Source organism: Malaya genurostris, chromosome 2, assembly GCF_030247185.1.
Source record: "Malaya genurostris strain Urasoe2022 chromosome 2, Malgen_1.1, whole genome shotgun sequence".
In the NCBI taxonomy this organism is placed as follows: domain Eukaryota; kingdom Metazoa; phylum Arthropoda; class Insecta; order Diptera; family Culicidae; genus Malaya; species Malaya genurostris.
The window spans coordinates 241480096-241506643 of NC_080571.1; the positions used below are offsets into that span (position 1 = coordinate 241480096).

At 37.0% G+C, this 26548-nt stretch overlaps 1 protein-coding gene across 3 annotated transcripts in view; it reads right to left on the reverse strand.

Annotated features, from left to right (window-relative positions):
• The window catches only part of LOC131428338 (cyclic nucleotide-gated cation channel subunit A), a 437118-nt gene that overhangs the window by 17862 nt on the left and 392708 nt on the right, over positions 1-26548 (reverse strand). For all 3 annotated transcript variants that reach the window (XM_058592234.1, XM_058592236.1, XM_058592235.1), the window contains 5 exons: positions 12820-12938; positions 12527-12721; positions 12237-12447; positions 12018-12158; positions 11644-11794 (listed from right to left, as the gene is read on the reverse strand). In XM_058592234.1, the coding sequence (XP_058448217.1) occupies positions 11644-11794; positions 12018-12158; positions 12237-12447; positions 12527-12721; positions 12820-12938 (817 nt within the window). The remainder of the gene's footprint in view (positions 1-11643; positions 11795-12017; positions 12159-12236; positions 12448-12526; positions 12722-12819; positions 12939-26548) is intronic.

Sequence of the window (26548 nt, forward strand, 5' to 3'; positions counted from 1 at the left end):
TTTGATTTGCAAAGAAAGTAACCTTAATAGTTCTTTAGATAAGATTTAGAGCGATTAGAACGGTGAATTTTGTATAATGTTCCTCAACGTTTTCCACTGTTCGTTTTCTTTTCCTCCAATGCAAACAACCAGAAGTTTGATGATACAAACACTTTTGTTTAAAGCGAAACTCACACCTCAAATGAAAAAAAAAAAATTAAATGCACCCAGGTGAGCACAGTAAAGAAAGACGTAGTCCTGTGTCAAAAAAATGTTTGCAAAGTAGATGCTACGTTTTCTCACAACTGAACAAAAACAGTTCCCCCCGGTTAACGACCAAAAAATTAAAGCTGGGGTAAAATAAATGATATTAATAATAATAATAATGATCAAAAACAGTCACGTATCGCTGGTTCAATGTTTAAGCGTAATTAAACGAAGTTCTTGCGTCGATATGTTACAACGAATGCAACATGGATCCATCATTATACCCCTGAATCGAATTGACAGTCCGGCGATTGAACGACAGCTGACAAAATTCGACCCATGACTCAAAAATCGGCAGGCAAAGTTATGGCCTTGGGTTTTTGGGATACAGACGGATTTTGTAAATTGATTGCCACGAAAAGGGTAAAACGGTCAATAGTAAGTATTACAAAGCATGATCGGATCGGTTGATAGAAAAAGTTGAGAAAAAAAACGGCCCGGAATGAAGAATAAAAACTTGCTTCATCCACCTGACAGTGAGGTGATACCTTTTTTTGTCAATACACATGTTTTCTACGGGAGCGGGTCATATCGCCGAAAGCCATATCGCCGAAAGTCGTTTCGCCGAATTCCATTTCGCCGACCCGCCGTCGGAAGCGGCGGCCTCTTGCATACAAACCTGTAACCGCCTCGTTTACCCGGTTTACTCAAAACTAGGTTTCTTTGCTTTTGATAGGTCCGAACGAGCGGTAGCGAGGTCGGACAGCACATGAACCAAAACGATGTGGCGTAGCCGCATTAGATATTTTTTCATTTTCACTTAACAAATGGAAAATACCACCTACATTTGCCTGGTAGATACACCTATGCATTTGCTTTGATGCTTATTAGCTAATAGTCAACAAGTTTTCTTGGGAACTACAATGGCAGGTCAACAAAACGGGCGTTAACGCTATCATCTTTCGTTTGCCTTTAATTTAAATCAATTCTAATTACGATTTCAATACGTTTTCAGGATTCGGCGAAATGGCATTCGGAGGAGTGACCCATTCGACGAAATGGCTTTCGGCGAAATGGCTTTCGGCGAAATGACCCTGATCCGTTTTCTACATCAATATTCGTTTGTCTGCTAATGGATTTGAGAGATATGATAAATTCGTTTTTTTTTTTGGTGGTTGTAGTTGAAGACAATCAGAATTGATTTAGTTTAAAAAATGTATGGTTTGTCACATTGAATTAAAAAAAATGCAGAATTTCCAATATAAGATTTAACACGCCACAGTCGAACAATTAACAATTATGTTTGCTAAAAAGGAACCGTGCTAAAAACAAATCGAGACGAAAGCTATGCTGAAACGTACTGTATTCAATCTTTTCAAAATTGTGTCTGAGGTTTATTCCAAGCGTCATTTCATCGTGCTTCGTTCAAAATCACTACTATTGAGATATGGCCGAAAATCAACTACCCCAAAATATTGATATCTCCGTGAAAAAATAACGGATTCTTATAATCTATGGCTTGTTTGATTGGTATTACAATAAGGTATCTAATCTACTACATTTAGTTTTCAAGGTCAATTGTTGTCAATACAAAGTTTGCATAACTCTGAAAATAATCATCAAATCAAAAACAGGCCATTTTCTCAGAGAAGACCAAAACGAATTTAAGAAAAAAAATTCAATTTAAGACACTTATGGTCCTATAAAAAATTGGTGAGTTTTATCCGATTCCGATTTCTGATTCTGGAATTACAGGGTGATGAGTTTTTATAATTCAAACACTCATAGAAGATGACGATACCAAAAAAAATCTTCAAAGTTGGGTGCAAAACTATTCCAATTTACCTATACGCCGCATTAATTCATCGCTATACGAACTGTTGGGATATACTGGTCCCTGAATACTGCTCTGGAAGTATCGTCAATGATGAATAAGAACATCACATGTTCTTATCTGTTCAATTTGTAAACAGTTATGTCTAGGTAATATAGATCTAAATGTGGCAACCTTGCACGCTATACAAAATTGAACAAAGCACGCTGTGTGTTAGGCGGGGGCGTTTTCTTCTTCCGTACCAGCACGTACCGATGCGTACCGGTTTTGCAACATTTTGTATGATAGATTAAAAGTTTTGACACTCATCGTCCTGTAGTTCAGGAACCGGAAGTCAGATCTGGATGAAATTACACAGCATCTTTAAGGCCAGTGAGAGCTTTGATTTGAATCATGATTTGTAGAAATCGATACAACTGTTGATGAGAAATCGAAATGAGTTCCGTTTCTGCAGCTTTGCTTCACTATTACCGGTTCGTTCGGAAGCGGAAACCAGAGACTAGTAGTCCCAAAGTAGATTTATATATCGACTAACTAAAAGGTCTGCCAACTGGATAAAATTAAGTCTTATAAAAATTTGCACCTCATTTCGCCACATTTTGCCTCCAGCGACTATTTTCCGATCTCAGATTTAGAAACAAAGCTGAGGTCATCGTTGAGACTAAGGGGATTATGAGACTAATGTCGTTTTTCATTGATTCCACTCGCTCGGTGCCAGTGTTTTGCCCTGAAATTTAATCAATGAAACGGTTTTGTAGAGTTTTGGTTTGCACGCTTGCTGCTCGGCACAGAAAATGGGTGCAAAATAGTTACCCGCGAATTGCCCCAAAAGTGCATTTATTTCGTGCGGTGCAGATCAATGAAATACAGTGCCCCTGTTTTTGTTGCTCGACTGTACGGATAGTGCACGAGTCGAGCAGAACACTCCATGAGTATTTCCAATGAAAAACGACATAAGTAGAATCCTAGTATAAAAGTGGTGTAGACATGTTGAACAATTGAATTACTTTTCTAGTAGAAAAAACTATGTTAATCAATCTAGCGATTTCATGATTCCTTCCTCATAATGTGAGAAAATCAATGTGAGAAATTCATGCAAAATCTATTTTAGACTATTTTACCACTGATTCCTGCATTCCCGAAACAGGTGCCCGAAACTGGTATGACCGAAGTAAACTTTCAACAACGACTTGAAATATTTAACACTCATCACCCTATAATACAGGAACCGAAAATGAGATCCGGATAAGATGTAGCAGCCATTTACGAAACTACAAAGCCTTTGAATCGACTTAAGCTTGTGAAAATTAGTTTTGCCATCTCCGAGAAATCGACGAGCTTTTGGAACCAGAAACAGGGAACCGGTATAACAGAAGCGGTTTTGTTTGGTCATCAACTAACAAGCTTTAAAAATTTTATGGAATTCGCGTTTCCTTATAGGGCTGCTTATGGAAAAAACACTAAAAACAGAAACCCTAATTCCGGAACCAGCAGGATGAAATTCTGAAATTTTCTCTTGGATTCTAAGACCTTTCGTTTGAGTCTAATATTGTGTCGGTTCAGTCATTTCTATGAAAAGTTAGTACATAGTTTTTACTTTTTGACACATATCACCTAGCAATTCCGGAACCGGAAACCAGATTCAAATAAAATGCGTCTTCTGTATGCGACCAAAAAACCTTCGATTTGAATCTAAATTTGTAAACATCGGTCAAGCTATTTGTGAAAAGAATGAGTGCTCCAAAATGTCACAATTTCTCGAATTATGAACTATTTGGATTTATTTCGCTGAAATTTAAGTGTAACGTATCTTTCATTGATGGGTATATTGCCAAGCGTATTGATGCAACAATGGCTTTCTTTGCAGCATAAATTCAGGTGCATCGTTCTAAAATATGAAAAAAAAGAATAATGCGATTGAAACGAAATGATATGATGAACGTCAAAATTTACTTCTTTCAGGGGTTAGTGAGAAGAATTTTCGTTCTTAAAGACATGATGAGGGTATTTTTAACCAGGGTTCGGATGGATGAAGCAGTGAAGATGAGTATACATGCTTCACGGCGTATGATATTCATGAATATACCTGCTTTATGAATCATGTCGCTTTTGAGGAAGCGTGAGCCTTGTTGCTTTATTGAAGTGGCTGTCCATGCACGAGAATAGAAGAGAGTGAACAATATTCACCTCTACTACTGTTTCTCCTTCTCTCGGTAAGAGAGAAGCTCTAGCCCCATAATTCACTGCAAGCAAATTAGCTTCACGGTGCAAGATAGTGATGAAGATTAAATATTCAGTTTTCGCTAGCAGACTGATGACTGGCTCTTAACTGTCGCATGTTTCTTCGAGGTCCGAACGCGATTCACATTTGTTTATACAGAATTGCACATACAGGTGTGCACTGCCACCGCTAGAGCGTTTATTAGAATAAAGGTTTTGCTGTAATGGGGACATGTGTTTCTTATAGCTCTCGAAGCTCATAGCAATACACAATGAAAATTCAATGAAAAAATGTTCAACGCGGAATACTGATCAAAAGACTTATTTTTTATCCTACTGGTTGATTACCTATCATGCACTACTACGATTAAACCCAATTAAACACTATTCAGCAGGAATTTGATTTACACAAGTAACAAGAGTGCAGGAGCTAGTTTCTCTCTAACAGCCAGAAACGAAGCGTTTGCTTGTTTGCAGTATTTGGTGAGATCACAAGATCGCCATTGCGTATTGCTTCGCTCCTGTTACTTCTGTTTATAATATTCAAGTATAACTAAGAATTGTTACCCTCTACTAACTTGACACGAGTTGAATAAGTGATATGCAACAGTTTTCGTGGCATAAAGTCATCATTAACAGCCGTTCGCGTCGGAGAGCCAGTCACCAGCCTGTTAGCGAAAACTGAATATATAATCTTCATCACTTACTAGCCCCGTGAAGATCGTAAGCTTGCAATGAATTGTTTGTGAGAAGAACTACGTTCAGGACCTCGAGAGAGCAAACTATATTCACGGCTTCTGTGCTTCATGAAGACTCTAATACCAGCACACTATACCATCTGGGCATATGTGGAATATATTTGCTTCCACTAGCGTTTTGTTGGTGTGGTTCTTTTTGGCTGGAAAGACGTCCTCCTTGTGAGCGGTGGAATTGTTCGCTAACAATGCAATGGAAACTATATATTCATTCACTGGTGAATGAATATTCCAAACCCTGTTTTTAACACATAATATCGTTTTTTTTTAAAATTAGAAAAATCTGTATTGTCTGGAATTTTATTTATTCGATTCAAAAGAGCAATGCTTGATAAAACGTGTTCTATAAGCAGTTTGGTGCGCATTGTACTGGGTTTGATTTCATATTTGAGAATTCACTCAAACGAACTGCTAAAAAAAAGAGTGAATTAAAAAACTATTTTGTATCCTAAATCTTGCAAATAATTTTGTTAAAAAACCACGGTACGCTAGCTCTCGGAGGTTTTAGGCAAGACGTTTTCCGCTCATTTTAACTTTGGTTTTGATTGGAACAACCGCATTTTAATGGCTTTTGATGGCTGAAGAACTCAATACGTTTCTATAAATGAATATTTCTTAGAATCAAGTAAATATTTTCATTAAACTATTACACAATCCATCAAAATGCACTTGAATCGTTCGTAGATTGGTGTAATCGAAACAAACTTATAATCAACGTCGCAAAATGTCAGGTGATCACGTTTCACCGTACCCTGAGACCTGTTAAATTTGACTATCGCATCGATGGCTCAGTCTTGACTAGAGTAACCCAGGTTCGCGATTTGGGAATACTGCTAGATGAAAAATTATCATTTGATTTACAACGATCACAGATCATCTCAAAAGCATCACGTCAATTGGGCTTTATCAGTAAAATCGCCAAGGATTTTAGAGATCCTCACTGTTTGAAAGCTTTGTATTGTTCACTTGTCCGGCCTATTCTAGAGAATGTTTCAGTAGTTTGTATTCCTTATCAACTTTCGTGAAGCATACGCATTGAAAGAGTTCAAAAACGATTCGTTCGTCTGGCATTACGAAACTTACCTTGGCTAATCTGCCCCCATATCAGGATAGATGTCAACTATTAGGAATCGATACGCTTCATCGGCACCGAAAAATCCAACAAGAATTATAAATTGCAAAACTGATCAATGGGGAAATTGATGCTCCTGAATTACGCTCTGAAGTGAAATTTCGGATACCGAATAGGACACTGCGGAATACATCACTGCTTCAGCAGAGATTTCACAGGACTCGTTTTGGCTTTAATGAACCGATTACTGCTTCCATTCGAACTTTCGCGAAAAAACTGAAACGATCCACTGTGATTTGAATTTTTAAGACATTTTATTAGTGACATTTGTGATACTAGCTTTAAGTTACATTGTGTTTCATTACTTTCGTTTATGTTTTTGAAAAGATATTGGTTTTGCGTCCGTTTGAGAATGACAAACGAACAGTTCAACTCAAATGGGTTTTTCCCACTCTGATTGTCCATTTAGATCTTGTATCCGATGGACACAATAATAGTAAATAAATAAATAAATAAATAAATAAATAAATAAATAAATAAATAAATAAATAAATAAATAAATAAATAAATAAATAAATAAATAAATAAATAAATAAATAAATAAATAAATAAATAAATAAATAAATAAATAAATTATCACTTCCCGAATGTTCAAAGTGATATCTCGAAAAAAAACTGCAGTTACGAGTTTCGAATTATAAACGGTCCGTAAGTAACGCATTTCCCGACCATGATTAATTTTCATGGAACGATCATAGTTCGGATCATTTATATCATGAAATCATGATTATTATTATGACTTCATGAGAAGAAAAATCATTGAATCAATTTAACTTCGTTAAAATTTGATGAATTTCATAAAAAATTACTGAAAAGGTTTTCAGTTATTCAATTAGATTAAAACTTTTTCTGGTATTAAAACTAAACAGTTTTGACAGCCAAAATCGAGCGATTATACTTCACATAATATAAAAAAAAAACCCAAAATTTTCTCACGCAAGCTTTTACCATGAATAAACATTCTAGTATACCAATGAATTCTGAATATGTGTTGGTACTTTGAACCTAAAAACATCGTCATTTTTTTAAATATGCCGTGATCATCCCATGCCATAATTTAATACTTAAGTTGCTAAAACGGAATCGTGCTGAAATAGAATATTGCCGAAATTGTAAATAATGATTGTAGTTTCTCATATTCATACCTTTTCACGTTTTTAAAATGTTGAAACAAACGTTCACACGTTCTGTCGGATGGTACAAAATCCCCATAAGTCTTAACAAGAATTCAATGACGTTCTGATGCCTTTATCTTTTGATTTAACAAGAAAATCATCACATGTCGAAAATGCTCTTATTTGGTTCAAAACTAGGTAAGTAAAAGTAAAAGTATGTTTTTAGATCGAAGTCAAGTGAACAGATATGACGTTTCGAAGAGGGCGGGTCCATCCAACGAAATTGCGCTTTAGGTTCGCAATATACTTAAATATATTTTATGCAGCATCAGTTGATACGGCATTGTAAACTTGTGAACCTTGTATGAAAATCAATATTCGAATTTTTTTCCAAAAATACGTTCTCAATCACACGAAACTAAAATTTATTGAAATAAAATTGTTTGTATATTTTCTAGAATAATTGAAAGATGTGAGCGTGTTTCCTCGAGCCAGCAGGTATTTATATCTCTAAACTCAAAATCATATAAGATTAATGCTAGACTAGCTAACAAAGAAAATCAAATACAGCTGATTGGAGTTAAACAACGACCTAAATTCGAATTCATAATCCATTGGAAACAGAAAGCAATTTGCAAGCACTTAACCATCACAACAATTATATTTTCAAAATGAATCTATTAGCCGATTCTACCAGTGTTCATATGTTTCGTTGGAGTGAGACTGATTATTGCTCTTTCAAATGAATTGGAAACCATTGTCGGTGTAAAAGCTCCTATTGAACAGAACTGTTCGTGGGCAAATAAAAATGCACTTTTACGTTTCCATATAGTTTCTTTTCAACATCAGCAAAGATTCTATCGGGATTTTAATCGCTCTCCCACGAACGTCTTGGTTCCTACATTAGCTCACTAAACTGCCATCATGCCTAATCCCCGGATCTCGAACGACACTATTGCTATTGCAGCAAGACAGAATCATTGTTCGGCTCCATATTGGTGGAACGTGACTCTAATCGATTCGTGCAGAAATCCTGAGAAATGCTTTCCAATTCATCCATTCGTATATCCCATCTGCACCCACCTTGAACGGGGCTGGTATCAATTGCCATAGCCACATCCCAATCTTCGTAACGCCACTCGCGAACAGTTTTGATGGGGTGAAAATAGTATTAAAAAGTATTCATCGTGAACGTGCGAAATGTGTGTGGTGGTGAGCGGAAATCAGAACGAAAAGTTCAGAGTTAAAAATGGTTTTCCAACTAAGACCGGAATTGTCATATACCAGACCATTTAGGTTGTCCAAATCAGAAAATTTGTATTTCTTTCTCTGTAAGGAAATAGTGATTCAAAACTCCTGAAACTCATTGCTATCGATTTTGCATTAGCTTGCTAGGATGCACTGGCGTAAAAGGCATCCCGTGCTTTTCTCAGAAATTACTAGTCTTTCGTTAAACTTTAAAAGAAACAGGAAGCTTTCCAGGCCAAAATATAATTAACAATATTTGGAACACGGGCAAAATTCCGATTCTAGAAATGAGCAAAACAAATCATGATTTGGGTAAAAGAGTATATTTACATGTTATGATAATACATCATGATTAAAAGTTCTCGGACTGATTTCGCTGAAATTTAAGCGTAACGCATTTGACGTTGATGGGTATAACTTCAGGCGTATTTCTGTTACGATGGTAATCTTTGTAACATAAATTCAGGCGTTATGTTTCAAAATATGAAAATTTTAAATATGAATTAAATGGAATGGTGTGATGAACGAATTTTTTGGTCGATTTTAATTAATTTCTCAAACGATATACGTTTGAAGAGCCAAACAGTGAAAAGCACGACAAATTTCTTCTAATCAGAATCATTAACAATTTAAATATTATGTTTTTGAAAAACGACGACGTCTAAAATAACGTGTTCACTTGCGTTCATTGCTTCAGTTTTGATTTTTGTCGTGAATACGACTTGAACGTGTATAGCAAAAGCATTGAAGTATTTCAATAGTACACTATTGAAAAAACTGTCTCATTTGACCCATGTCAACACCAGTCAATCAGAACGCGTTCTTAGGAGAAGAACAAAATATCTGCTGCTGTACAACAAATGGTTCGAGGAAAATGTTCCGAACAGTGTTTAATATCGTAGTGAGTTCCACAATTTGGTCCTTCTGAAAGGCAGGAATGAATCCCGTACAGCACCCTGATAGTTTCTTTCAATGAATTATGCAAATCCGAAATGAAATAATCGACATTAAAATTCTGTATGCGGTTATTTTTATAGCCGTTAGGACCGCCCATTAGTGAAAAACGCTACAAACGAAATCCCGTAAAAAGAAACCTCTTAACAAAAATTGGATCAGTTTATATTCTATCGCCACTGCGAGCAGATGTATTGTGTGTCATTTGCAAAGCTAGTTTCGCTTCCGACAAGAGCGATTACGTCACAGTTGGCAGTTGTTTGCATTGGTGAAAAAACAACGAAAAGAGGACAACGGTGGAGAGCATCACACAAAATCAGCCGTTCTAATGGCTCTAAAAGTTTTCTAAAGAACTATTAAGATTTCTTCTTCGCAAATCGAAAGTAAAAAAGCTCAGTTTAGTGCTAATCTAATTCAGCCGATTCAGCCAAGGCCGATGTGAACATGAGCCCAAATTGTAACTCCGTATTCAAGATGTCCATTTATAGAGAAAAGTAAAAAAAAAATGAGAGGTGGTCCGAAACAGTTCCCTCGTTACTCCGGTTCTTGGAGAACGGAAAACATCTTCTAAATTTGTAAGGCATAGTAGTTGATGAGTTGATTAGTTACCATACAAACTTACTTCAGTCAAACATGTATGCGAAGTGCGCTTGCGTTTGTCTTTTAAGTTATAAATAAGTATGAGATCCAGCGGCATAATATTTTTATCATCTGCAGATCTTACCCATATTGTAAGGGTTTTCAAGGAATATCAATCAACCGGAAGTCGCCATCTTGGATTTCAGAACCACCTCAAACATCATTTTCCGATATCTACTCATCAATTCCGTTCCGAAAATACCCATACTGTAAGGGTTTTCGAGGAATATCAATCAACCGGAAGTCGCCATCTTGGATTTCCAAAATACCTCAAACATCATTTTCCGGAATCTACTCTTTAAACCCGTTCCAAAAATACCCATATTGTAGTAGTTTCCATGGAGTCGGAAATCGCTTTCGATGTTTGCCGGAACCTCCTTTTACGAAGTAGGTTCGTAAAAAAAGTTTACGTTATTAGGGATTTGGTTCGTAAAAAGGTTTACGTAAAAAGAGGTAACGTATAAAATTATTATTATTTTTATAATTATTATTATTATTATTATTAGTATTATTATTATTATTATTATTATTATTATTATTATTATTATTATTATTATTATTATTATTATTATTATTATTATTATTATCATTATTATTATTATTATTATTATTATTAGTATTATTATTATTATTATTATTATTATTATTATGACGATCACGAATTCACGGAACTCTTAAAACCACTATCCCACGGTATAATCTACAGTATAAACAGACCCATAATATTCATCAAACCTTTTTTGTTCTGTTTTTGATTTCAGGGAGAGGCCAGGGCTCCTCGACCTCCTCCACTCTAGGTACGTGTCTGAGTGCATCTACCATCATCTTTATTTTTGTTTTTATTATGGGAACCGTTGAATTGTGTCACGTTTAATGTAATTGTGTTCGGTCGTGTCCTGCATAATTTTTCGGTAGAGAAAAAATACCACTAAAAAAACAATGTTTGTTTCACTCAAAAATCGGAAAAAAATTCCGGATTTCTAGTAATGTGTCTAACTTACTTCACTTTGTCTCGTAGTGTGTTACTATATCATTGTTACATTAGCATAGTATGATGATATGCGAATTCGTAACATTATTTTGACTTCATTGTAACTATCATAATAAGGCTTGTTTCGTTGTATCTTACATAAGACCATTATGTAATCTTATGTTTTATTTTCTTTTTCTAGATGAATAAGTTACAGGTGCTACTTGGCTGGTGGCTTTAAGTTTAGGCTTAAAATAAAATTGTTGAAACAACTACATTGAAAATAGTAGAACACTCATGAATATAAACATGGCGTAGTTTAATTTCCCGAAAAACTGCGTGTGCATCCATTGCTTTGTAACACGCAACAAATTCAGTCCAATTTATCTACTAATCATCAGTTTTCAAGTCAACGAGCACGAAATTTTGTTAATTTTCCATGAAATCCAATTTTATATCGAACGTTCAACCACCTACGGCATCTCATTAATGAAATACACTGGGCGCTGGTGAAAAACCAGCATCACACGAACGTAAATACCAGAGAGAGAGAGAGAGAGAGAGAGAGAATGAAAAAAAACAGATCTCACCTGTCCTCCAGTTTGGAGATCCGTTGTTTCAGTTTCGATTGACTGGCAGAGTACTCGGCTAGAAGTCTAGCCAGACGCAGATTTAAATTTTCCACCGTCTGCTCCAGTTTAGCTACTCCGCTTTCCAGTGTGTCCTGCTGATGCTGGGCACCTGTTGAATGTTGATTAAATATTCACTTTAATCTCGACTGTCTATCTTGTTGGTATGCTTCCAACCAATGAACTCGAACAGGATCAACAAAAAATTACAACTCAAACAAAAAAAATAATACCGGGACTCGAGGGATGACTGTTAACCGTATTCGAAGGAAAAACTTCGAATCTCAGTGGGAATCGAACATCACCAGGTTAGGAGTAAAAGTACGAAAACCTACTAGCGAAAACAGCCTCGTCCAGCAGACCATCCTTGCGCAATAATTGACAACCCCGTTCCGTCAGTGATGCTCTAGCTTCCGGATAGTCAGATAAAGTTTCCCACAAGTCACGTTTTGCTAAGCAGAATAAGTCCGAATATCCTGCAAAAAGTTTTTTTTCCATTAGTTTACACCGGGTAAAACCATCTCGCCCACTTGGATTTGGGGTTTTTCGCTCACCAATCGACCTCACGTTCGCCGTACGACGGTTTCCCGTTCGATTACCGGCAATCTCTAGCACCGAAACTTCACCGAAAACCGAACCGGCACCGAGCGTAGCCAGCACCGTCATTCCGTCATCCGCCACCACAGAAAGGCTGCCCCGTTTCACGATGTACATCTCTTTTCCCACGTCACCTTTTCGGCAAATGTAATCTCCAGGGCTGAAAACCTGTCGTGGTATTGCATCGGATCAGTATTCTTTTTTTTATTTTATATTAGTTCATGCGACTAGGATCGGATCCACCTACCTGTAGTTTTAGTTTTAGCACCAATGCTTCCAGCAGGCCAGGCTCACAGTCCTGGAATATTCGCACTTGCCGCAGTGTGTCCATATGCACTCGAATGGCTATTTCAGCCTTCAGCTTGTCTGGCAGAGCCGCCAGGACACGTTCCTCGTCCAAAGCACCACTTTGAGCCCACGTGTAGGCGAACCACCGGATGACCTAATCAGAGTGAAAGGAATCCATCTCATTCAGTGTCTGTTTGATGTTCGGATGAGACTGTTTCCACGTTCCGATGTCGAGACTATCATCATACTCACCCGAGCTTCCAGTTCTCCACCGACTTTTCGAAAGGCCATATATTGCTTGACGCCATCCATCCGGTTCTGGAACTCGACCCGGGTTACGTTCATGTTTGAAATCATCGAACCGATGTTTCCTGAAAGAAGATAAGACATAATTCATTGCATCCAATTTGAACTTTGACTTCTTGAGAATCATTCCTCATTTTAAATTGTACGATTGGCGTTGTGTTTGAACAGATGCATGAACCCTGCACTGACAAACATAATTTATTGCGAGGTGTTCTAAGCTTGACATTATTATGATCGATTGCGTCTGATTAAAATTTAACCCAAAATAAATATTTTTATTAAGCATCTGGAAGAAAAAAATGTATTCCTAGATTTTCAGAAAAGTTTTTTCAGTCATACGGAGGTTTGAGACATCATAATGTTTGACATCATTTTATGCTTATCAAAGCAAAGTCCTGGCCTTACATTCCTTTTGTGGAATTTGGCCTTTCTGTTTCAACAGACTTCGCAGCCGATTTTTAGTGTACAGAATCATTGCATGGCTAGTACTATGGATCCTACTGACACTAAGAATCCTTCCAAGAATTTTATGCTTAGGCGCACACCGAAAAACTTCTATAACTTTTGAACCGCATGTTTTCATTAATACAACTAATGTCGTTTTCGCTTGATGCCAACCCTAACCCAGTTTTCACTCTAACTGCTGTCAAACCGTTTGTATGAAGCTAGTTTCGAACTTTGTTTTAACGTTGTTGAACTGAAAATCGAGTCAGTTTCGAACCTGGTTGTTATATCAGGTTTGCTCAAACCCCCGTTGTTAAGTGCGAAATCAGCACAGTTTCGTGAGAAGTGTTTGTTTGATGAAACTACCCTGGGTCAGTTTCAGTTTTTTCAAGCGAAAACGACATAAGAGATTCTTCCAAAAACTTTTTTTTGAAACACTAATTGAACTGCTCTTCACTAACGAATCTAAGACGAAACGTAAACATAGGAAAATTGGTTATGTGCTCTAGCACAAAATAAGGCCAAACCCCTAAATTTTCTTTGAATATTCAATGAGAATAAAAAAGCATAATGTTTTCAATTATGAACAGTTTTGAACCAAATGAATAGGAATTCTTCGTTTTTCTAGAATTTTCGCTATAAATGACGGTTAAAAATTTCAAACACATCTTATCCTGTTGCTCTGGTACCGGAAGTGAGACCCGAAGAAAAGTCAAAAGCAGCTTATTCTTATAGATAATGACCCTTTTATTAGAGTCTAAGTTTGTGAAAATTGACCCAACCGTTTCTGGGAAAATGAAAAGTGTTCTGTTTGTGAATTTTCGTCCACTATTTCCGGTACTTCTGGAAGCTGGTAAAGCAGAAATCGATTTGTTTGGTGAGCAACTAGCACAATCTTTAAATTCAAACCGGCTTAGAACCAAAGGGTATAGCCGGGTTTTCATACAAAAACTGCCCCCAAACAGAACAAAAATTTATATAAACTGTTTGAAAGGGTTTATATTAGAGATGATTTTCCCAAAATTTTAACCTTTTAACTGCCATATTGGTGGAGTTAGGATGGTTCTTCTGATTTTCATTTTATTTAGTTTTTTAAAAACCTCTCTAGCAAAACAATTGCAAAAATCCGGAATATTTTAGGAATTATGGGAAACCTCTCTGATTTTTTTCAGAATTGTTCAAAATGTATTTCATGTGAAAAAAATGTTCAAAATTTTCGATTTTTTTAATCGCACGCACAATTTTGGTACCACTCTAGATTTTACATCAAAAATAAATCTTTTATGAGTACATTACGCTGTATTTTTTTAGATTTTTAAAAAATGTGGACGGGTATAATATCAGACTTTAAAAAAAAACAATTCATTCGGAAAAGCATGCGTCTCCATCAAATTGTCATCATCCGATAGAGACGCATGGTATTTAGTTCTAAAATCATATATCACATGTCCTTGGAACTAAGTACGATGCGTTTCCATCTACAACTTAATATACCAAGTAATGTTTTAGGGAATGCATTAGTGAACATGTGTGCCAGCGGACGGTTGTAATTCGTTTCTAAATTCAACATTTTGCGGGATAGTCTGGTGGTTTCGAGGTTAGTTATTAGCAGTCATAAGAAATACTATAAACCAGATAGCAATCAAGTCGAAGCGCCTGGAGCAAGTCCCGAAGACCCAAAAAGAACGCATTAATTCGCATCGTCGATTTTCTATACAAACAACATGTTCTTTTAAACTTAATATTTTCAGTTTTTTGCTTTTTCCTGAAGAGGACCCCTTTATAAAACAGTTCCGGAAAAACGTATTGCTTTAATCGAAATATATTTTTTTAAGTGTTTTTTTATTCAATAATAACACATTTAAAGGCACACTGCTTAAGCTCTATGATGCCAAGGGTACTTTCTAATCTTGATTAACGACTAACTTAAAACTAGGGTATTATCATTAGGGTAGTGACGTATTCCGGTCGCAATAGTCGATTCTGGCAGCTGGCGATCAGTCCGATCTTAGTTTGATTAATCCGTCTTTATGAACTTAAGACGTTTGACTTTAGCTGTCTTGTTGAGCAGTTTCAGGCAACTTGGCGTATGAATAGCATTAGCGTATGAAGTGATACAGAAAGTCGACGAACATTTCACCTTAAAACTGATAGTTTTTAAGATTTCGCTTGGTTTCGAATTTTCCTTGATTTTGCGCTTGGTATCTAAGAATACTGTTTTCTGCAAAAGAACTATAATTTAATTGTCCTTCAGAATTTTTACTAAATATAATTATTATTTGATTATAATACAATAAATGTAAGATGACTTATCAGTTCATGAATAAAAACCTGAAACCGTATATTAAAACCTAAATAATTGTCAATTCATTAATTATGATTCATGTTTCTCTCACTGGTCCTTCCTTATGAAAATTCTTTCTTAAGCCCTGAACTCAAGTTGTAGATGGAAACGCATGGTATTTAGTTCTTAGGGCATGTGATATATGATTTTAGAACTAAATACCATGCGTCTCCATCGGATGATGACAATTTGATGGAGACGCATGCTTTTCCGAATGAATTATTTTGGCATTAAAAATGCCTTACTCTTCACTATACGGGGCCGGGTGTCAATTAAAAGTTTCAAAAATAGCCGCGTAACCTTTTTGTGTCATAATTTTGAACGTTAATAACTCGGTCATTTGTTGATGGATTGTTATAATTTAACAACCAATCGATTCGGAAACTTTTAACTTAAACATGTATGACGACGTCGTTTCAGTATTTCAATAGCATACTATTGAAAAAATGGTTGGAATCGACCTATGTTTTCATCCACCAATCCCTGCTTTACAAAATGACGTCAACTTCTTGTTCGGCATAGGAGGCTTTGCGTCATGCATAAAAAACACCGCATCGTTCTGCGTAGTATGAAGAGAAATCTATAAATATAGGCTGCACAATATTTCTTTGCCTAGTTGATGTTTGACTGCGAATGAAACAAGTAGCTCGTCCAGTGAGCTGACTGGATTGTATATGCGTTCACTTGCTGGATTGTCGCTTTTGCATTATGTGTTGGTGAAATTTCCTGCTGTCTGCACAACACCGCTTCGTGTTCGCTTGAATATCTTATATATCATCTAGCTATTGAAGAACCGAATCAGCGTGGTTATCGGTTCTTTTGAAATATCCCATGTATTTAGCAAATTGTTGGTCGATTTTGCCATTAAAAATGCCTTACACTTCGCTTCCCGAGGCTGGGTGTCAAATTAAAACATGCAAAACTAATCGCTTAACATTTTTCTGCCATAATTTTGAACGTTCATACCTCAGTCATTTGTTGATGGATTTATATAATTCAACAACCAATCGATTCGGAAACATTTAACTTAAACTTATGAGAAAACGTCATTTGAATATTTCAATTGCATACCATTGGAAACTTGGTTTGAATTTAGTGTTTTATTTTGGTTCTCTGGTAACTATCAGGCCAATTTAGAATTATCGGCCAAAGATTTTTCGGATCTAATTTGCAGCGCTTGTTCCTCGATGATTTGTTAAATGATTTTCCTCATTTAAATGATTCCAAAGCCTCAATATAGTCAGCTTAAAAATGTTTTAATTTGTCAACGGATCAGTTTGCATACTTAAATCTCCATTCCCATACGAACAAAACGGTGGCGCGAAAATGGATTCAGTATAAAGTTGTGTTATTATGATAATCATAGAAACTTCTTCTTTATTATATGTGACTGAACAAGTTGTTGTCCCACCAGGAATTAAACGCTTCAAAAGATTCAAAATTAAATTCTGAAACTTATCTAAAAGTGGCCTCCTCGGTTTGGTAGTATAAATGAGTTCCACAGGCTCACATATACAGTACAATTAGATGCAATATCATATAGTATCAAATTGATCGTTTGAATAGCAACCCTCGTAGAATTTGGTTAACCGCCAGTTTCAGTTCAATTATTATTTGCTTCAAAACACGCGTTGTAACTATGACAATGTTCATTCATGTGTTAATAACATCAAGTTACAATATGAACAAAATTTCTGAATTTTGTTGCGTATCCATTTTGTATATTCCTAATATGCCAAAGCGAAAATCAATGTAAGTAACTAAATATTTTATGCGGACTGTTTCACATTTTTCTTCCTCGTATTGTTGCCATATTATTTACCGACACTTTCCGAAGATTATCGACGATTTTGAAGAAGGATTAATAAAATTACACTATTACTGAGCTAACTGGTACAACATTTTTCGTTAAAATAAATGAAATCTTCTCTTGGATCGATTAACTGTTTATAAAATTAATAAGTTTGTACGTTTCTCGAAGATTATTGTCATAAAATAAAACAGTTTCATTTGTTCAGGATTAAATCTTTAGGTTGTTTGTATCTAAAATTGAGCTTTCAAGTAACTTTGAATTCTAGTTAAAGGACGTTATTCAAAATCTTAACAATGTAAAAAATTGTGGAAAGGGATCAAAATTGAATAATTAATTATCAAGAAAGAAACTAATTGTCAATTTTATCATTCGCCAACAATCTAAGCGCTTAAATAAACCGGGTATAAATAAACGATATAATAATAATAAGCGCTTAAACTAGAGCAAGTTTGTAATTAGTCGATTGAAAAAGTTTTTAGTTTAGTGTATCATCATCTCTTTATTTTTGTATATATTATGAAGACCCTAGGAACGTTCCATTTTTAATGTTATTGTGCTCGGTCGTGTCTTGAACAACCCTCTAATTTTTTTTAAAGTCTGATATTATACTAGTCCACATTTTTAAAAAATCTGAAAAAAAATATCGCGTAATGTACTCATAAATGATTTATTTTTGATGTAAAATCTAGAGTGGTACCAAAATTGTAAGGAGTGTATCGAAAAGTAGTTAGCAACATTGATTATTGAATAAAAACGTGTTTAATCCACCTAGCAGTGAGATGATACCTTTTTTTATCAACCCGCATGTGTTTTTTGCATGAATATTCTTCGGTGTTAAAGTTTTCATGACATTACTTTAATGATCGTCGTTTTAAGCGATAATTTGAGATTTTAATCACTCATTACTCTGTAATGTCGAAACTGCAAATCGGATCGAATTTGAATCTAGAAATGTGATAATCGATCAAACATGCCATGATATGTAAGTTCCACTTTAGAGTTTACGGTAATTTGAAGTACTTCCAGAGCCGGTATTGTGGAACCAGCATAACCCAAACCGATTCGTATGGCCATATGACGAATAAATTACAACAGTTTTGAGTCCAACTTTGAAGCTTTTCGGGATTGTCATCTTCTATATCGGTTTGAATTTTAAAAATTCATCATCATGTGATTCGAGAACCGGAAGTCATAATTGGATAAAATTAATCAATTTTTGTATGTATGTATAAAATTAATTAATTTTGTATATAAGTTTGTTTTAGTTTGAATTTTTGTTTCTGAAATTTGATTAGGCTATTTTTGAGAAAACGATTGAGCTTCGAGAAACGATTTTATACTGGAACCGGAATTCTAAAATCGGTATGGCCGAAGCCAGATAAATTCACCTGAGTAGCTGTATAGTTTACATTTGTTTCAAAATATTTGAAAATCAGTGAACACATCTTTGAGAAATCATAGAAAGAATTAAAATTTTAGGTGCCTTCTGAATCGACAACTAAATACCACTAAAACTGAAAAAAGTTAATTTTTTTTATCGACTATCCAAATCTGCTAACCCGATAAACCTGATTAATTTATGTGGAATAGACATTTGTATACCAATCACAATGTATCCCCGAAACCGGAAGTTAGATCTGACTGAAGAGCAAGATGTTTTATAGAATCTTGAAACTTTTCATTTGAATCTTAGATGATTTTTAGATTTCATATGAATCTTAGATCGGTTCAGCCATCTACGAGAAGAATGAGTTACACAATTTTGATTTCGTTTCACATATCATCCTGTAGTTCCGGAACCAGAGGTCGGAACCTAATATAATGCAGGAACTTTGTTTGGGAGCATACGATTTTTCATATGAATCTGAATTTATAGAAAAGAAATTCTCCGAGAAAATTGAGTGAAATTATTTGTCACACACGCATTTGCTGATCTCGACGAACTGATTCGAATGGTATATGGATGTTATGTTCTTCCAGTATTTATTGGTGTAAGTAGTGTAAATCAATATAATTAAAAACATTCTGCCATCATCTGGTTTATATATGTCATATTCGAACGATTATGTTGCCAAAAACGAGCCGTGCTAAAATCGGTTCGAGGCTAAATGTCATGAAAAGGGATGCTGTACACAGTCTTTTTGGTACTTAAAAACAATTGTATGTAACAGTATAAAAAATCGTGTTTTCCGTTGCTCCTAAGCATTTGTTTGTCATACAGCGCTCAAAACTCCCATTGCTGGAATAGGGGGAAAAGTCGCTAACAGATGTAAAGAATTTCGATGTCTCCATTAAAAATGGATGGATTTTAACAATCTATGGCTTGTTGGATAGGTGCGGAATCTAAGTCTGAAAACATATTCTGTTTTCAAAGTCAATTGTGACAGATACTGTCAAAAAACTGAAAATTTTGACATAAAACTTCGTATAACTCAAAAAGTAAACATCCGATCTCAAAACCATTCAATAGCGTTTTAGGTGACGGGGAGACCTTTCATTTGCGACTAGTTTGATCAAAATCGGTCCAGCCATCTCTGAGATCTCGACCTCTTAGTTGACAACACACATACAGACACACACACGGATTGATTGATTGATTGATTTTTATTTAGGAGGTTTTACACTTTTGTGCATTCGCCTCTTTTCATAAAGAAAGATTGATAGGAGAAGAAGAAGAGTACTTTACATTATATGTTCTTATTTAAATTTGGGTATACATGGCTATATCTCTGAGAAACTGAATGAGTTTTTCTTCGGCATCGGAGTCGTTGCACAATATGTCCCGGATTGATGTTGCTAGTTTATGAGTTCGACGAAATCCTTCGAATAGAGGACAGTGTATCAAGATGTGTTCAACTGTTACTGGTGTTCTGCAGTTATCACATTGTAGGCGCGGTTCGATGCCAAACAAGTGATTGTGGGTTATTCTAGCGTGTCCGGTTCTGAGCCGAGATAATATTCGTTGTTCGGTTCTGTTATTCCTGTCTTCCCATTGCATTGTTGTTCCTTTGATTTTTCTAGTGAAGTGGGTGATCCATTTTTTGATGTCCTGGCTTGGTAAAATTCTTTTCCATAGCCGACTTGAGATTCCTCGATTAGCTAGTAGGTCAGCTTTTTCATTGCCGAAGATGCCACAATGGCTTGGAATCCAAGCGAAAGTTATATTTTGTCGATTTTCAATTTTAGTTTCGAGTGTTTGTATTAGTGTGTGCTTAGATATCCCTGACTCTAGAGCCGATAGGGCGCTTGCTGAATCTGATAAGATTACTGTTTCTCTAATTTCTTCTAGCGGTACCCTATCCACAGCTGCGACCAAGGCTGCTGCTTCGGCTGTGAATACTGAGCATTTACTGTCCGTGTATAGCTGTGTGTGTCTTGGATACCGGTGTGCTATTAGCTGGTTAAAATTAGCCATAACTTTGGTTGGATTGTCACCAGCTTTAGCACGTGTTTTCATTCTCCAGTCGATGTTTGGGCTGGGTGTGGTCCACCTCCTTTCTCTGATGCTGTTTATTTTCGAGATCTTCGGTATACTACAGTTTGCGGTTGAATTCAGAATTTGGTTAGTGGTGTTGTTTAGCCATTGGTGGCTGGTGTTTGTTTTTTCCATGATTGATATTACTCTCTTAGCCAGCACCTGCGCTGCTTTGAATGAGAAAGGAAGATTTCCTGATTCTGCCATCACTGACAGAATTGGCGTACTTTTTAAGTGACCAGATGCGCGTCTGATGGTTTCGTTATATACTGGTGCCAACGTGTTGATCAGGGTTGTGAAAGCGCCACAAGTTATTTCGATTCCGTATTGGAGTTTAGATGTGATGGTACTGTGACCTATTTTTACTATTGTGTTGCGGTTGCAGATTTTGTGTCTGCTACTGATTGTTTTAATCAGTCGTATTCTGCTTTGACAGCTATCTTTGATGCGTTTGAAATGTTGTTGGAAGGAAAGCCGTCGGTCAATGGTAACTCCAAGGATGTCTAGTTTTTCTTTATTTGTAATGGGTATTCCATTTACGACAACAGGTCTTTTTCCTGATTGGTGACGCTTTTCGCAGCAGTGTAGGACTGCGCATTTTTCAATAGCGACGTCGTAGCCTACGTTGTTAGCCCATCGAGCAATGCTTCGGATAGCAGCTTGGAGTTTGATTCTGTTCCTGGCGAATGTAGGTCCACTTGTCACTATTAGGATGTCGTCTGCAAATACTAGAATGTTCGTATTTTTTGGAAGGTTTTTAAACGCACCATTCATAGCTACCATGAACAGAGTTACCGAAAGTACCGACCCTTGCGGTAGTCCGTTTTCTTCTGTGTATTGTTGAGATCGTGTGCCGCCAATTGAGACTTGAAAGGTTCTGTCTGAGAGGAAGTTGTGCAGGAACGTGGCTAGACTACCTTTGAAACCCCAGTCTTGAATAGTTTCTAGTACACCTGCTCTCCATGTGCGGTTGTATGCTTTTGATATATCGAGGGTAGCTATGTCAATGTGGTGGTCTAGTTTCTTTGCGGCATCTAGTATCTCCCCTAGATCGGCAAAGAACTTATCAGTTCCTTTTCCCTTACGAAAGGCGTATTGGTGTTTGTCGAGAAGCTGTTTTTCCTCTAATATAGTAATGAGGCGATTGTTTACCATTCTTTCGACGACTTTAGCTAGACAGCTGAGTAGGCTGATGGGCCGATAGCCTTCAGGTTTATCTGCTGCTCTGCTTCCTTTTTGTATAGGGATGACAATACTGTTGCGCCACTTGTCAGGAAAGTTTCCATCTTTCCAAAGTTTATTGGTTGTTCTAAGCAGTGTTCTTTTTGTGGTATATGGTAGTCTTTTGAGCATTGGATATCCGATGTCATCTGGTCCTGATGATTTTCCGTGCGCTCCATCTAATGCTTTGAGTAGTTCTTCCATAGAGAAGGTGCGGTTGTAATCCTCGTTGTCAATGTTATTTACTTGAAATGTTGGTTGTGTGAGTTCAGCTTTAGTTTTCTTTGACAGAAACTTTTTATTGTAGCCATTTGTGGCTGAGAGGCTTTGGAAGTGTTTTGCCATTTCTTCTGCTACTAGGTATGGATCTTCTATGTGGGTGTCATTTACATCGAGTGAGATGTGTTTGTAGTGGCGCTTTCCACTGAGTGTATTGATGCGACGCCACATTTATGTGGTCGTGGATTGACAACTAATCCCGTCCAGGAAGGTTTCCCATGACTTTCGTTTAGATTCTTTGATCATTTTCCGAGCGGAGTTCTTTTGTTCGCGAAATTTTTCCATTGCTACTTTTTTCTCTGGGCTGTCGGGTTGGAGTTTTTGCATAGCACGTAGTGCTTTCCGTCGTGATTTGATGGCTTGTTCTATGTCTTTGTTCCACCAGTGCACAGCTTTTCGTCCATGTTTACCTTTTGTTCGCGGGATGCTTGTCTCAGCAGCGTTGCTTATGTGTCTTGAGATCCGAATCAATGTGTTTTGGAATTTTGTTTTCGAATTTTTCCCAGTCAGCGTCTTTGTATAACCACTGTCGACTTTGTGCTGTTTCTCGGTGATAATTTTTGGTGGTTATTTCAATCGGGTAGTGGTCACTGCCGTAGGTGTCACTGTTTATATACCAGTCAATCAGCTTTGCAGCATCATGGGAGCAGATGGTAATGTCTATACAGGATTTTGTACTACCTCTGTGAAAGGTGTAGTTGCAGTCATTCATAACGATCATGTTGGAATTTTCTATGATATTACATAACGCTCGTCCGCGGTTGTCTTCGCTCTGGCTTCCCCACAATGGGTGGTGAGTGTTAAAATCTCCTAAGATCAAGAAAGGAGGGGACAGTTGATTGATTAAATTTTTGAATTCATGTTCGAAGTTTGTTTGCCCCTGTTTGGGAACATATATTGAGACGATGGTTATTTTGGAGTTATTTTCGAGTTTTGTTGCAACTGCGAGTAGGGATGTGTCTGATTGGATTACTGTGTGCTTCGTGGTATTGAGGACTGCGAGGCCCACGCTTTGATACAAGTTCGCTCCGTGTTTTGTGTACCAAGTGTATTTTCCCCCTAACCACTGGTTGAGGGATTCTCCGTGTCGTGTGTGCGTTTCTTGTATGGCGAGACTAGCAGGTTGGTTTCTATTGATCAACAATTCAAGGTCGCCGAGGTTGTTCGAAAGTCCATTTATATTCCATTGAAGAGCAAGCTGCTCACGGTTTTGGTTGTGATGTGGCTTTCGTTGAATTGATTCGTTACGGTTTGCCTGAGATGGCACAGTCCCCGCACCGACAGCCGTCGGAGGAGCATCAGCGGCTGCTGGAACGTCTCCGATTGGGGTCGGTGCAGGAGTGTGCTTAGATGTTCTGGAACCTGCTTCGTTGTACTTCAGTATTTGGTTGTAATTTCGGGTGGTGGTACGAATCGGTTTAGTTCTTTGGTGGTTATTAATGGTGGTCTCGGCGTTAGTTTGGTTATTGTTGTTTGCTGCATTCTCATTCATCATGTTAGTTGATTGATTCACGAAGGGTGTGATTGCATGGGTCAGAATCTTTGTCTTCCTGTTCGGTCTCGGTAATGTTGACAACTGCGGCAACTGTTACGTTGTTGTATATTGTTGGAGACTGTCGTCACTTCTGTTCGCAATCTTTGATAGTGGGCTTTGAATGCGGTCGGGGATGCTAGTGTTTGTTGATCGTCTTGTGGGAGGATGCTCAATTCCGCTTCTTTTGTTTCTAGGTCTCTGATGGATTTCATTTTCTTGTTTTGATGGTTGAGTAATTTTGATTTCTTGTTCCTTTTGGTGTTGGGAAGTGGTTTCCTTTATGTTTCTGGTGCTGGGGATCGGAGTTGTTGGTTGTTTCAGCAATTCTTGTTGTATGTACACTTTCATTTTATTAACCGTTTTTTTTAGTTTTTGTATTTGTTCGTCTTTTTTTAGGATGGTTTCCATAAGACGATTTATTTGCTCATCTTTTTTATTGATTGATTGCTCGAAGTCGTTCTACCTTGTTTGGTCGATACTTGACAAAGCTGCGGTTTCTGAGTAGCTCATTTGTTTGGCTTTTGTTTGTTCTCTTGCCTGAGGATAGGTTAGGTTCATGTCTACTTTGATGCGAACAATTTCAATTTCTTTTTTGTAGATCTCGCATTGGCGACTATTCGGTCTATGGGCTCCTTTACAATTTAATCAGTAGGATTGTTTTCCACATAATTCTCCGTGATCAGGTTCAGAGCAGTTGAAGCATAGTTTTGGTTTAGAGCAGCCTGCTTTGACGTGCCCATATTGATAGCAGGAGAAGCACAACATGGGATTGGGATAATATTTTCTCGTCGCTGTTCGTATAACTCCAATTTTAACGTACTTTGGGTATGTTGTTTTTCCGAATGTGAGGATCAGGACTGAAGTGTTTTTACGTTTACCTACTTCGAGACGTGTTATTCGTTGTACTTTTATGACTCCTTGTCCAGCTAGGTTCTGTTGAATGTGTTCTTCGGTCATTTCAATCAGATCATAGGATGATATGACACAGCGAGATGTGTTAAGCTTCGGGTGGTGTTTAACTGTTACTGGTGTGTTTTCTTCATCGGCAAGGTTAGACATATTTAATAGTCGTTTTACTTGATCTGGGTTTCTAACGTATAGCACATAACTTGAACCATTGTTTTCACTCCTGCCGCCTTCAATATTACCTGCAGCGAGTTGGATGGATTTACCGACAACAAATGGGTTTCTTGGGAGGTTATGTTTTTCTGCGGCGGATAGCTGTAGTATGGTTATTTCGCCATAGTCATTTGTGAGGTCTCCCCAATCAGGGAATGTCCTATTCAGGGTACCTTCTGGGTAGCCACCGTTGGTGGCCATGCCACCGTTGGCCGGTAGTAGCAGTATTTGTGTATTCTGCTTCCTGTGTGATGCCTATAATGTGCTATTGAGGCAGTCGTCCGTCTTGTATCCCGGCACAGTTTGGTGAATACAATCGATAGATTATCAAGGTCGTTTTGCTATTGTTCAGCGTAGGGCAACACACGTCTGAATAGCCCAACAGTGTTTCGCAAACTGACACACACACGGACATTTGCTCAGTTCGTCGAGCTGAATCGATTGGAATATGTCATTTGGCCCTCCGGACCTCGGAAAAATTTTCTAAAGTTTGAGCGAATTCTATACCTATTTTTATATATATAAAAAAAGGTAAAAAGCGAAGAAAAAACATATTTTGACATCAGTTTTCGATATATTGTAGAAAAATTACATTTTTATGCATTTCACTAATTACATTGAAGAAAATCCTAATTACTGTTAAACGCTCGCACTTTGGACTTGACATTCTTCATTAAATTCTGCCTAGTTACTTTTGTGACTTTCCTGGTGGCAGCTGTCCAGTTTTTTTTAACTCCTGCATGTTTTGGGACACTGTACCTTCCTTCCGAAAGTGCCGCTTGACAATTGCCCAATACCTATCAATTGGCCGAAGATCCGGGCAGTGCGGTGGGTTGATGTCCTTTTCCACGAATTGTACATTATTGAATATGACATTTTTATACTTATCAACCTGCAATTTTGAAACCAGAAGTCGCATCCAGTTGAAATTCGGTAGGATTATATGAAATCGTAAGATCTTTAATTCGAATCAAAGTTTGTGAAAATCGGATTAGCGGTCTCTGAGAAAATTGAGTGCACCTATTCAGTTCGTTTTGAATATTTTGCCCCATTACTCCGGAACCGGAAGTCGCATCCATATGACATTCAATAGCAGGCTATGGAACTATAAGATATTAAATTTGAATCAGAGTTTAAGAAAATCGTTTAAGCGATCTCTGCACGGAGAACCCGCCGATCAAAAAATTACAATATTGCAGTTGTTGTTTCACGACCTGGTTGTTTCAACAAAAATGTTGTTGTTTAACTAACAAATCTGTTGATTTTGTCATAACAATTTAGCTAAACGAAATTGTTGTATTCAAATGCTATCACTTGGCGAAGAGCGAAGACAGCAAAACACAGAACAAAAATTCTTTTCTTTTCACCAGAAACGTTTCATATTGAAAATGTTCAATGACAAATTAACGTCATTTATATCAGTTACGTAGTAGCCGTTTCATGTAA